This window comes from Harpegnathos saltator, unplaced genomic scaffold (assembly GCF_003227715.2).
Source record: "Harpegnathos saltator strain DR-91 unplaced genomic scaffold, Hsal_v8.6 scaffold402, whole genome shotgun sequence".
Taxonomy (NCBI): Eukaryota; Metazoa; Arthropoda; class Insecta; order Hymenoptera; family Formicidae; genus Harpegnathos; species Harpegnathos saltator.
This window is the reverse complement of record NW_020230209.1, coordinates 459,247-472,909: the sequence shown is the minus strand read 5'-3', so window position 1 is coordinate 472,909 and position 13,663 is coordinate 459,247. Positions and strand designations below refer to the sequence as shown.

The following is a 13,663-nucleotide window of genomic DNA, read 5'->3' as shown; positions in this document are numbered from 1 at the left end:
AGATTATTCTTGTAATAGTCGATTGTGATTGGTCTATTTTTATTCTTATTGCCTGTTGCCTGGCATTGTGTTTAGGGTTTTATGTAGAAGTCTGTAGAAGTGCTCTGGTCCTTAAACTGCAGATCAGTACAGATTACTCCGTAAAATTTATGGCGTATGGGGACACTTATTTTCTCCCGGAGCCAGTATAAAAGACTCTGTAAAATTTAGTAAAGACTCGAATCACATTTAATAGGCATGTTCGCTTAAATAAGAAGTTTAAGACTAAGAGCACGATCCATTACACGTTGCAAACGCTTCGAAGTGCCCTACGGATCAATCACGGTTTCTCCTTGGGCGCTTCAAAGTATTTGTAGCTTCTAGTGGATCGCACCCTTATTACATGCGTCGTACAAGTTTATCGAACGTTTTAACTGGCTGTCAAATAGAGATTTTCTAGGGTGCCTAGAAAAAGTTAAATACCTCAGGGCGGATTCACGATTCACCTTATCAATTCTGCGTCCTGCGATTTGTGTAGACGGGCCATTATATATTATGCAAAATTCTGTACTCAGTTGTGGTACTACGTAATTTTATAGACATAAAAAGGCGTAAGCAAGGAAAAGAAAATAGATAAGACAGGAAAGTTGATGCTTATAATAATTCGTACTATCTAATAGCTTTTCTATGACAGATCGGGAATCTTCGGTTATAGAGGATTGTATTATACTATCTGTAATAGCCGCGTTCAGTAGAACAAAGTGATCAGAGAGCGCTTAGTGATTATTGTCTATGATTGGAGCATTCTTTTAGGTTCTTCATAGACCCAGAAGTATTTACCAATCAGGAGCGAGATTCAGTGGAAAATCTAGTAATGTTGTCCAACTGTTGAGTCTACTGAATGCAGCCATTTAGTCTGTTCTTTTTAGCTGCACTGCTGAACTAGTGCAATAAGTTAGAATGAGACAACTATATTTTTTCTCACTTTAACTTATTGCACCAGTTCAGCAGTGCAGCTAAAAAGAACAGACCCATTGTTTTAGCTAAAAACGTTCGGATAAAATAGTATAGTGATTTTTATGAAATTACTAAATATTATTTGGCTGTTTTGATATTTTTTTCCATTATGGATTAAGTGAATGTGTACTGACAGCTCAATATATTTAATAATATACATAAGATTTTTTATCATCTTTATCCTGTAAGTATACATTTTATTTATATATCTTATTATTAATAAGAATATTAATAATTATAATAAACTAATTTATTATTTTATTTCTAATAATCTCTCTCTCTCTCAGTTAGTGAATATTAAACAATCTTCAATTAAAAAGGATTTATTAGAAAAGAAATTAATATTTGCAAAAAGAGAAAGACAAAGAGATAGACCAATGGATGCAATAATGAGAATTTTAATGGGAGAAGAAATAGAAGAAGAAGAAAAAGAAAATTTACGATTAGAACGCATATTTTTAAGAGATTGAAGCAATCCATTTGATTAGCATAAATTTCCTGGAGACGTCCAGAGACATCCCAGGGCCGTCCTAAGAATATAGGACGTCTCCAGGATATTCTTTGGATGTTTTCTAAACATATTTGCTATCAGGGATGTACGGTGGCAGTTAGGGTAAAATATTAAATAAAACCTTTATTTTCATAAATAAATAATGATACTTATAAATAATAACATATACTAATAAGATTTTAATATAATTTTCATATTTTATTTCATTATTGATTAAAATATAAGAAATGGAACAAATACAAGGTGGTTCAAATATGGATTTAATTTAATTAAGTAATTTTGTGTGTATGTGTGATAAAATATATATATTCAATATAATATAAAATGATATTTACCCATAATTTCTTTTAAATTCATATGGCTTTTCACTCACTTTACCACTCATTAGAAACATTAGCAAGAACATAAGACACCCTAAAACTAGAGAACGTACACACATCATTATACAAACTGCCTCGTAAAGGTTAGGAAATAGATATAGAAAGAGCTATGAAGGTCTTTCTATTTCCAGCACTTCGGATGACAATCGAAACAGCCTGATGATGCACGATTCTACATAGTTACTTTCTTTATATAGACAGGAAATTTCTTTCTATTTCTTCGTCTATCATTTTACGTAGTTTCATGGCAGGTCTAGCCAGTGATGACAAGTCGTAGGAATTTTTCCCGTATGGGAGCCGTTGTGCGCATGCGTGAGCATGACGTCGAGCTCGACGCAAGCGTTTCCAATGATTGATGTAAACGCAGATAGTAGGTGCAAATAATGCGCGCGAAAGGTCCCGCGTGGCTATCCATTACAGTTGTTTCGCGTTTTTCTCGTGAATACTTAGGTTATATATTCATACTGTAAAATGTTATAATAAATAAGTGTAGCGATAAATGTAGTGATAAGTTAAGAAAGAACTGTGATAATAAGTGCAATAGGAATAATAAATATAATATATTGGCTGCAAATGTAAAAAAATTACAAATTAATAAGTTTTATTATTATCTTTTATTATTCATATATAAACTATATTATTATATTTATTGAACAGAAGCTTTTTTCGTTCCCTATAATTTCCTTCACATTTCTTTCATAGTGGGGACCTAACGGTACCTTCAAATATATATGTTCGTGACAGTGCTGGGAGATCCAGAGAATTTCCGGGCATGCGCATTGAGCAAACGCTGTGGGAGCCTCAGTACCGTATTAATTTAAAGGTATTTTTTCGCCCGTAGGATACTATGGATTAAAAATTGCAATCGCATAAATCAGGTAATCTAAAGCCAGCGGCACACGGTACTTATTTTCGTGATGGATTGCTTGCTGGATGAAAATACTGCGTTCTGATTGGTTTATTTCCGAAGATGGATGGAAATGCACCAATCAGAACGCAGTATTTTCATCCAGTAAGCAATCCAGCATGAAAACAAGCACCGTGTGCCGCTGGCTTAAATCTTGGTTATTTAAGTTGGTCCAACTGTAATTTTCAATCTATAGTCTAATACGGACATAAGATCCCTGGTTTGAAAGAAAATATGAAGGAATTGTAGGGATAATAGAAAGGTCTGTGAAAGAAACAGAATACTATTCATAATTAATAATAAACATATAATTTTATTTTTTAATAACTGCAGAAAAATAATATATGAATACCAACATTTGTTGTAATAGCAAGGGAAACTGCAGAAAAACCTTACTAATATTCTTACAATAAAATTGTACAAAACAAATAAACGTTAAAAAGAATACTTATGTTAATGTTGAACTTAATATTGAACATAATATTTAGTACTATCATTAATGATATGTAAATGTGTTTAATATCACACACTTTCACTGTTATTGAACGTACCTGATGTCATGTCAACTAATCTTTAAAAATATTCATACCTAACCACGCTGTTCTAAATTTTTGTGCTCCAACTTTCCTCTTCTCGATGCCACTGGTTGAAGGTTGGTCATCCATTTTCACAGCACTTAATATTTTATTTAACAAAAAATGAACACTATAATTGCACTATGATATCACTGATTGCACTATCACTATTCTTACACACTACATATAAACACTAAGTAACATTTACATTACATTAATTAATGATATTAAGAAATTATAATGTTGATGTGACGTAACATAAATATAACATATTTAATGTTTACTGGGTAACCTAAGGGCAAGAGCACAGGCTTTTGCCTAACACATAATACATAACGCATAAGAGAATAAATCAATTAGTTTTCTTCGGGCAAGAGCACAGGCCTTTGCATAACGCATAATACATAATGCATAAGAGAATAAACCAATTAGTTTTCTTCATTTCCCACCTCAGGATAGAAATGAAGAACTCTGATTGGTTGATTCTCTTATGCGTTGTGTATTATGTGTTATGCAGAAGTATGTGCTCTGGCCCTTCATTTCCCTCCTCAGGACAGAAATGAAGAACTGTGATTGGTTGATTCTCTTATGCGTTGTGTATTATGCGTTGTGCAGAAGTCTGTGCTCTGGCCCCAACTCTAAACCACGCACTCGCGGAAGAAACGTGGGAAAGCAACTACGGAAGACACAGATATTTTGCGCGGGCCCCTCCATGGATCCTCTATCATGCGTTTTAAACCGTCAGTGGTCAGTGGTTTTGACATATATGTAGCTTACGTCATTTCAGGCATGCGCTGTAGCGTGGGAAATTCTTTGGATCTCTCAGCACTGGTCCGTGAAGCTACTACAGTGTTTGCTCAGTGCGCGTGCGCGACTTTTCCTACGACTTGTCATCACTGGGTCTAACCTCTTTCTTTACTGACTTTCCGCGATATATTGTTGACGGAAGTACATATTTTAAAATTTGATTAATAAAAATATAATTTAATACGTATAATCGACAGAATGGGCAAAGAAAATGAAACAGATGGTACAAAGAAAAGGAGGAAATCTGTAAGCGGATGCGGTGGAACCACAGTGAAAGATGGAGACATGTACAAAGTATGTAAATATTGAAAACTGTTTTAATATTTGTTCATTAACTAGAAGTTTGTTTTCTATCGTTAAACTAATGTACATTTTTGGAATTAAAAAAAAATAAATATACATATAAAATAAATATACATATTTTGGGAGAAAAAGAAATTATAAGATAACATAGTTAGTTCAATAGAAAACAAACCTTAACTGTGTAAGAATCTTCATCTAAATAATTATTATTAATTATAGGTAGAATCAAGTGATCTTTTATGTAATTTATTAATGTCGTATTCTAGACAATAATTAGTCATGAAGAAAAGGAAGCCATTGAAAGATTGCCTGAGAATGATTCCGAATCCTTCCTGACAACTTGCAATAATATTCGAACTGCAATGAGTAAAGTAGCTAAATTGAAATCCAGCGGAGACTCAAATGTTGGTAACAAAGTTAATTGTTGGCTATTACTTCACTATTTTTAATAAATTTAATAAATTTTTAATAAATTTAATAAATATTTAATAAATTTAATAAATTTTAATAAATTTTTTTGAAGTATAATAAGACTGATAACATTACAGGCAAAGGATGAAATTCGTGAACTGCAAATCCAGACATCCTTGCATTTTATAGAATTAAAGAAGCTAAATCGCATGGAGAAATTTCGTACCAAATTTGCACGTGATTCTCTTGTGACAGCAAAAAGCAGTGTAGACAGCAAACATCTGCATTTACAGAACTTACTGTATGAAGTAATGCATTTGAAGAAAGAAGTTATCAAATGTCTTCAGTTCAAGTAAATTCTTTTATATGAAAGCATTTATAAAGTTTTATCGTATTTGATTAACAAATTATGTCTTTAATATACAGATCTAAAGACGAGTTAATAGAACTTGTTTCAGAAGAAGAATTTTACAAAGACGCTCCTGAAAATATTTCACGGCCTGTATGTATCTTTTATATGCAACTTACAAAAAATATGATTTAAATAAGCTGTTATTCAATTACAATGAGTGTCTATATATGTATTTTAGAAAATAACAAAAAACAATCCACATCAATTAAGGTTGGCACGTTTGGAATGGGAACTGACACAAAGGAAACAATTGGCGGCATTGTGCGATGAACTAACAGAAAGTAAAAAAGCAGTAGCAGCTAGCATTGATACAAAACAAACACGTTTGGATAATCTCGCGCCACAGCTACGTTCCATATTAGAAGTAGCAGTCTATTTCTGTTTATAAATTCTTTTATCAAACGTTTGTACAGTTAGGAAATTAAATTTCTCACATGTTACAGGCAAGCAAACCATTGCAAGAAAGTCTTGGATTGCCGCTCGATAGAATTCGTCAGGAGCATCAAAAGGCATCGTTACTCGCATCACCACTTTATGTCCTGTATGCGAAAGTATCTGCCTATAGGGATGCTTATGGTATGATTAATAGGAATATTCAATATCGATATTAATGTAATTAATATATAGCAATATATAAATTATGATTACAATATAATCAAATATCTTTGCTTATATAAAAAAAAACATATTACATATATGTAAATATAAGTACATAATATTTTATGTGCTTATAATTATTATATGATACGTATATAATACATATATATTAAAATATAAGCATATGTAACCATTCCGCAAATGAAAATTTCATAGCAGCGGCTACTCATATCTTTATAGATAGTACATTGCTAGTCAAAGTAGAAGGTGATGAGGATGAGGCAAAACGTGCAAATAGTCAGGATGGTCTACAGGAATCCGATTCAGACACTGAAAATCAATCGGAGAATATCGTGGAGGAAACACCAGTGCACAAAAAAAGACATCATAGATTATCTCGTGAAGCTAGACAAGAAGAGAAAAGATCAAAATTAATGCAACGACACCCATTGCATGTAAAAATTGTGATCACTTTCAAAGGTAAATTACAGATAGATCTACATATTTTATAGGAAACCCAATTATTTAAAATATATTCGATATGAACTAAAAAATTTAACAAAGTTGTATTTTTTAGGTGAAACGAAATTGACTTTGCATTTCTATTACCTGATTTATTTAAAAGTAGTTACAGTAGAGTCAAAACTTGACACAGAAGAATTGGGAGGTATTAGTGCTGGGTATGTGAAATCTGATTATTTAAATACTAACACACACACACATACACGCACACCATAGTGAGAGTATTTCGATGTGAAATGGATTCGCTTTACTTAGAAATTTTTCATTTTACGTTCAACCAACAGGGATATGTTAATATCTGAATCGATTCTCCGAGAATTGTATCCACGGGATCTGGGGTTGGAGAGTCCAAATCCTGCCAATCAGTATCAACTATCACGCTATAACATAACGGGTCCGCTATCGTTATTGGGACTAGGCATTCCCTATAAATGGGCGCAAAGAATGGCTGGTCTGACATTTGTTTCATCGAATATACGCGAACAAAAGGTACATGTCGATCAGTAAACGTGATCAGATCACCGTTCTGTTCAGCTAAAATGCAAATTTACCATTTCTATACAGCTCACGAGTCAAGAATTGAGTCAAGACTGCGTCGAAAGTGTATTGAAGGAGATTAAACAGCGCGTGAAAGCAAGATTGGACTTGTGTAAGGAAATACGACACCTGGAGTCTGGCAATTTACCAATCCTCGTTAGTACGACAGATCCGATGCCGCAGAAGATCTCCACGTCGTTGCACCGTTTCATGACCATAACTTGGAAAAATTACTCAAATTACGTATCCTCGCCTAATTTTTGTCAGCGGGAACTGCTGTCATCTATAGATATCTTCTATGAGGCTATATTTCGTCGTGGAAGCAGTAAGATTATCTTCAGTATTGAGAATCAATCACGAAATGAATGTGTAATGAAACATAGAATGTTATACGTTTAAAATATTCTCTTAGGTGAGCTCGTGGCGAGAATCGCCATTAAACCCGATTACCCGAAAATCGCGCCGATATTCAACGTGAGCATCAGCCCCATGGTTCCAGCATCTGCCGATATCGTTAGAGACATCGAAAGAGAAGTTAACGTGATGTGGACGAAATCACCGACGTTAGTCGCGCAGATCCAGCGTTTGAGGGCTTGTTTCGATATCTATTTGGAGACAGAGAGCATGGCGCCGAAAGAGAAGATTTTCTTCCATCCTGTGAGAGGGAGGACTCGCTCTCGACCGTACAAATATTTGCCGCTGGGAGGAGGCATATTTACTCACCGTTAGATAATAAATTTTTCTCTCTTAATATCCGCTCCTTGATTTTCCAGCGTGTCGTATGTACAAAGAGATTAGACTACTAATCATGAGAAAAGTATTGATACGAAATTCGTTTCACTTCAGATACCCGAACACGTATATGTTTTCAGTGATTCTCGTGCAAGAATGTCGAACTTCTCTCTCTAGATACGATGGGAATGCGAGTACATTCACGATACGATAACAGATGCAAATGGCCGTGCAGCCGGAGTTCTGGAAACTGTTATGAGATACGTGCGTAACGTGTTCCTCAATTGTTTGTTCTCGAACGACAACTTGTCACACTCCTTTCTCATAAATATGTTGTCGGCCTTAATGTAATTGTACTGCTCCCAAAACTTCTCCAGCTTGTCGAACGGCTCCGACATCTACGAAAGCAATCTCGTATCGCGCAACTGTCTTAACATTCGTTCCTCACGCTCGATACTCACGCAGCTGGTGAAAGCTCTCCTAGATCCTGTGTCGCGCAAAGTGTATCTTTGAACGGTCAACGAAAACGGCTCCAAGTTCGAACACATCTTCAGCAACGAAAGCAACATCGTGCCCTTCTCTGAAATCCTCTGCAACTCCTGCAAATCGAGCAACTTCGAAGATGCGTTTTAAGATGTAACAGCTAAACTCTCCGATAATTGCAGCTTAGCGTATACAACGATTACGATAACGATAACAATTCAATTTAATAACTTTTGACAATAATTATTTTTCCCCGCGTGTAAAACCCGCAGAAGAGTAAGGAAGGTGTATCTTCTTACTTTCAGAACACTGGCGCTGATAATGGTTAATTTCTTCAACTGTGTGGCGTCCAACATTCGAGCCATAGAGAATTCCTGTCTCAAACTCTGAAGTTTCTTTCCCATACGCACGATGTGATCCTTGAGTTCCGTTATAGTCTGCTCGCGTTTCTCCGATAACGCTTGTGTGTCCTGCCTGAGGTTCTTGATCGCGCCCTGTAATTGCGTGTGCAATCTCGGGTATTGCGCCACGTCCGCATGATGAGCATCGTCTTGTTCCTTCAAGTATTCGTACTGTTTTCTCTTGTCTCTCGTGTTCCTCTCGTACTCGGTTATCGTCTCGTTCAGCTGCCGCCACAATTTCTCAATCTCGTTAGAGGTGTATTGCATCAAATGCGATACGGAATCCTCCTTCTGAAATATTTTTGGTTCAAAGGGTCGATATCAATTTGTATCACAAAGATAACGATAAGATATAAACCCGTACCAGATACACGATGCTGTACGTGTTAACTGCGTTCTGAATCTTCGTTTGCATCAATGCGTTTTCTATCTGCTTGTCTTGCTCGAAGATGATACTCTGCACTTGTTCGCAACGTTGTTCTAGGTTTTTTCGTATTTCATTCAATTCTTTCACTTCGTTCAAAACAATATGATTGCGCTCACGTACGAAGGATTCATACAGACGAGTGCATCTTTGCTTGTACTTTCCTATGCGTATATTAGCAAGTCCATTAATATATTAATAAATTTTACAAAAATTAAGATCAGAGTGATGCTTGAAATTTTATATATACATATATGTGAGACTTAAAATTAGAATCCTTATGATAATAAATTAGAATATTCGACTGTTCGGTGCATAAATTCAAATTTGTTTGATTTTAGATATGCTACACGTGTGAGCTACCGAATACGAAATCCATTATCTGAATATGAGCCTCTTGTAGTCTTCTGTGATCCACATCTGCCGCGTCTAGCTCGTTATACAAGCGTTGTATTATCGAATCTTTCGTCTTCATCATGCGATCGAAATTCTTCCACAAATATTCTACGTTTTCGTGAAGCTCTTTGCACTTGATTCGTCGTAGAATAAACCTCCATTGTTCGTTGATTTTCGCGGTGTTCAATCGAGAGAACGCCTCTTCGCGTTTTAGCTTGTTCTACGTCCGAAAAATATTCCGTTTACAAAGTCGCATTCACGTTTTTTTAATTATGTACTCACAGTACCTTTGTAAAAGCTGCAATCAGCTGTTGCTTGCGTCGTTTTGCTTCTAATTCCAATTCGGCTCGATGCTGCAAGTAACGAGCGCGTTCCTCGTCGCTCATGCGAGCTAACTTATTTCCTTTTCCCTTTTTTCTCGGCATCTTGTGGCGAATAAATGATCTTATATTCCTTTTTTATAAATTAGTATTCAGATCGTTTATTTTTAACAAGATACAAATTCTTCTCAAGGATAACAACACACTGGGACTGCCGCGGTCAGCCATGTGCAGTATATGTTTGATCAATAACGATCAAGCTCTACTTATTTAATTAGTAAAAACTGATTTTACATCACTTATATAAAAATATTGTAAAATCTTATCCGACTCAAATAAGAAATCCAATTTGACTCGGATAAAATATTAGGAAATGTTTTTCCGCCTATATTCGGAAAGCTTTAGAGTCTCTCTGTTTTATATAAGATATTAAAAATATTTTATATGCGCGCGTATATATTAGAGAAAATATCTTGCAGTTTTGTATACACATCTCAACGGAATTAGGATTAAATTTGCGTTAAATATTTTCTTACTTCAGTAAAGATGATCAAGAACAAAATATATCTACACTATCTGATGTACATGTGGTGTTCGTGTGTATAATATGTGTCACAGAAGTGTGGAAGTATGGTTCAGATTTCTAAAATCTGCAAACATTGCGTTACTTTTAAGACGATCAAGAATGGAGAGATTCGCGTATACTTCTTCGCGTAATCTTCTCGTATACACGCAATAGTAATCCTATAAAATACCAATATTTTTTGGCTAAGTTTGCGGACACAAGGTAAGTGGACGAGAGGAATAAGGAACTGTGTGTCGAATTCGTACCCTGATTACACTTGGAAAATCTTATGGGTATTCCTCGCGAAGATAAGGTATAGTTACCTTTCAACCCTATAATAGTTTCTACCAGGCTCTTTGTGTCGTTCTATTTGGTGGAAGATTTAAATGCAACTCGAGCGATAAATGCTGTGTTTTCTTTTTCGACCTTCTGGCGCCCACATGCATCAGAGATTTTTATGCAGCGTCATGGGTCTGCTGCTTTCGAGCTTTTCCAAAAGCGGCCTTTCCTTCGTTGTCGGTATGAAGCTCTGAGTGCGTCTGATTCTCTCACCTCCTCTTAGCGGTCGCGCCAAAATTTGAGCCTCCAGCAGAAGCTGAGCCTCCTCAGCGCGTTTTACCTTCTCGCGCGCGGCTCGCAGTTCAGTGTCCAAATTTTGTCTCTCTGCCTCTAGTTGTTGCAGTCTTAAATCGGCCTCTACAAATTAAAATAAAAGAATAGAATTATATAAAATGAAGTCTTAAAGTAAAGATATAAGACAAAATATACATTCACACAAGGAGTATGAAGCTCCTGAGCAAGGAGAAGAGCTTACAGACCTTGCAATTGTCGCTCGTTCTCCTGTTGCATTCGCTCAAACTCCAGTCTCTTCATTTTTTCCATTTCCAGTAGTTTCTGCTGCTCCTCCTGCAGTTTCTCCAGTTGCTCCCTTTTTTCCCATTCCTCACGTAAAACTCTCGCTTGCAGACTTCGTACTGTGTGATATGTGTAATATATTTAAATGTGATCTAGAAGAAATGTAGCATGATATAAAATAAATGTACTCTCACCTATCTCCTCATCACGTAAAGCTTGTTTCTCCTCCTGTAATAGCAACTCCAGCTTATGCTTCACATCCTCCAGCTGTTGTACCTTGGCACATTCCTCCTTCGACAGAGCTTCCAGTTTCCGAGCCTGTATTTCGGCTGCAACTCTAGCTTGTCTTTCGTGCTGAAGCTCCAGCTTGGTCTCCTCTTTCTCTTGTTTAATTGCCTGATGTAAATATCAAAGAAAGAACATTAATATATTCGTAGCAATAATATACATCTCATTAGATTTTCATTGTCGATCATACCTGTCGTAAGGATCTCCTCTGATTAGCCAAACTCCTTTGGTAACCTATCTTCTCGCCTGAGTGCTGAATGGCAATTTGCAAAGCTGCGAGCCACTGAAGCCTGCCCTTATGGTCTTCTGCCACCAACTCAATGCATCTGTGCTCAGGAGTACTGAGCATGAATCTTCTATCAGGTTTGCCACTATTGACTGACGCATCAGCCCAGCAGTTGGCGTTCAACAGTATTAATCCTGATGGGTCTTTTTGTTGAGAGTCTTTATAATATGTCAATTCGCCGGGACGCAACACGAACCAGAAGTATCGCAACGTCGGCAATAGAAAACCTTTTTTCATCAAATATCCCTGTAACATCATTTCTATTTAATTTGTGACCCATTTATTATGCAAACTTTAATTGTGTAACCTTTTTGAAACTTTGATTTACCTTCTTCACCACGTTCTCCACATATATCTGGTACAGGTCGTCGATTGCTTCTGTTAACGCGACAGTATCCAATGTGTTGCCACCACTGTATTTGGATTCAAGAACTGCCAGAAATGTAGAGAACCTTGGAGGAATATTTCTCATAAGCAAAATGTTTGTTTGCGATTTTACGTTTAAATGAATAAATATAAAACTACCTAAACATCCCGATAGCCGCTGATAGAGCTGAGAAATCTACTGCGTCCCATTGCAGGCCCAGAGACATCACAAGATGGGAAGCAATTCGAGCCACTTCGTCGCCGTGCATTGTTATCTACGTTAAAAGGATGACGTGTTAAATACTGAATCATAATAGGTATCTTGTTTATAATAAAAACAACAAACCAGATAAGCATCTGTTGCATCTGGTTCAGTTTCAGCAAGCAGACAGTAAATTCTAAACAACTGATAGACACTGTGATCCTCAAAGACTGGATGAGACCTCTCCAAATATACTTTCTTACAAATCAACCAGCAGATCTCATCTATTCCTTCTTCTAGTGCTCTTAGCGTTTGTATAGAAGTAGCATCAGTAACAGAAGAAAACACCTAAGTCAGTAATAACTTCAAGTTAGCGATACTTGTTATAACATACATTAGGCTGGACTGTTTGAAGCAATGCAAATGCCCTTAATAAAGGAAAGAAGAAAAATCCTAAATATATTTCTCGCTCAAGAAGCATCAGCATTAGCATTTGCTCAGTTTTGTCCAAGTAACTCACTGATTTTTAATTTCACAGTATCTTACTTCTTTCTGCAAATAATAGGTGTACTGATCAAATGTTAGATACTGGGTGCTCCGATAATGCTCTAGACCCTTCTCCACACCGTACAAGTCCATTAATGTACCGATATTGGCTGTTAGAACCTGTAGACAGATAACAAATATGCAGAATAAACCTTCCATAGTACCTAAATAGACTAATCAAGATATAAATTAAACCAAAATATGTAAATTAATAAACATAAAGAAAGAAGAATAAGACTAGTTATCAAATATGACTCACATATTGTGACTTGCAGCCTGAGCTACTTTTTCGACATTTACCTTTAACTTTGACTTGGCAACTGTGTTACCAGAATCGGCCTGCAATGCATGGAATGCATGCCAAATGCTGTTGGTTAGGTTCTTGAACAGGTGGGTCATTGCGGTTCGCGGCAGCTCCGCAGAACCAACAGGTGTTTATCCGTCCGTTCCCTATCTGTTTTCTACGCTGCCTTTGTTATCGTGCTTTGACGAGCACATACTTTAAATGGCGTTTTACCCTTTCTTCTACACTCCGCACTTCTCTAAATGGCCAAAGGTGGCTGTCTCCTGTAATGTCTATCGCTCACTCTTATTTCTCGCGTCAAAAATGATACACACAAGTGCTGTTCACGTCTATAAGGAAATCCTTCTGTTCTATTATTTTAGTCGTCTTTGAAGAGAAAAATTCACTTGAGATTTGTCATTGATATTATACGAAAATCAAATATCTGTCTGATTCATCGTTGTGTCGTGCTACTTGAAATTAAAAAGTTTATTTGACTTGCCGTTAAATAAATTCAATAGGCTGTAATTTCGGTGAAAATAACGATAACGTGTCTCG

General features: G+C 36.2%; 3 protein-coding genes across 3 annotated transcripts; 1 reads left to right on the top strand and 2 right to left on the bottom strand.

Moving 5' to 3' along the window:
- The first annotated feature begins 3,970 nt into the window (after positions 1-3,970).
- Positions 3,971-7,709, top strand: thoc5 (THO complex subunit 5). The gene is made up of 11 exons (XM_011142188.3): positions 3,971-4,470; positions 4,746-4,883; positions 5,028-5,242; positions 5,317-5,392; positions 5,481-5,666; positions 5,746-5,878; positions 6,140-6,379; positions 6,477-6,579; positions 6,706-6,910; positions 6,986-7,283; positions 7,371-7,709. The coding sequence occupies exons 1-11, from the start codon at positions 4,375-4,377 to the stop codon at positions 7,685-7,687; spliced, it is 2,007 nt and encodes a 668-aa protein (XP_011140490.1). The 5' UTR covers positions 3,971-4,374; the 3' UTR covers positions 7,688-7,709.
- LOC105183812 (dynein regulatory complex subunit 2) lies at positions 7,706-10,701 on the bottom strand. Its single transcript, XM_011142189.3, has 7 exons — positions 10,603-10,701; positions 9,682-9,819; positions 9,362-9,614; positions 8,939-9,162; positions 8,473-8,865; positions 8,152-8,289; positions 7,706-8,088 (listed from the first exon to the last, which is right to left on the bottom strand). The coding sequence occupies exons 2-7, from the start codon at positions 9,817-9,819 to the stop codon at positions 7,891-7,893; spliced, it is 1,344 nt and encodes a 447-aa protein (XP_011140491.2). The 5' UTR covers positions 10,603-10,701; the 3' UTR covers positions 7,706-7,890.
- Positions 9,847-13,543, bottom strand: LOC105183815 (differentially expressed in FDCP 6 homolog). Its single transcript, XM_011142191.3, has 9 exons — positions 13,123-13,543; positions 12,823-12,942; positions 12,421-12,624; positions 12,234-12,349; positions 12,037-12,160; positions 11,613-11,954; positions 11,329-11,530; positions 11,098-11,253; positions 9,847-10,975 (listed from the first exon to the last, which is right to left on the bottom strand). Exons 1-9 carry the CDS (start codon positions 13,219-13,221, stop codon positions 10,725-10,727), a joined length of 1,614 nt encoding a protein of 537 aa, XP_011140493.1. The 5' UTR covers positions 13,222-13,543; the 3' UTR covers positions 9,847-10,724.
- Between the last annotated feature and the right edge of the window lie 120 nt (positions 13,544-13,663).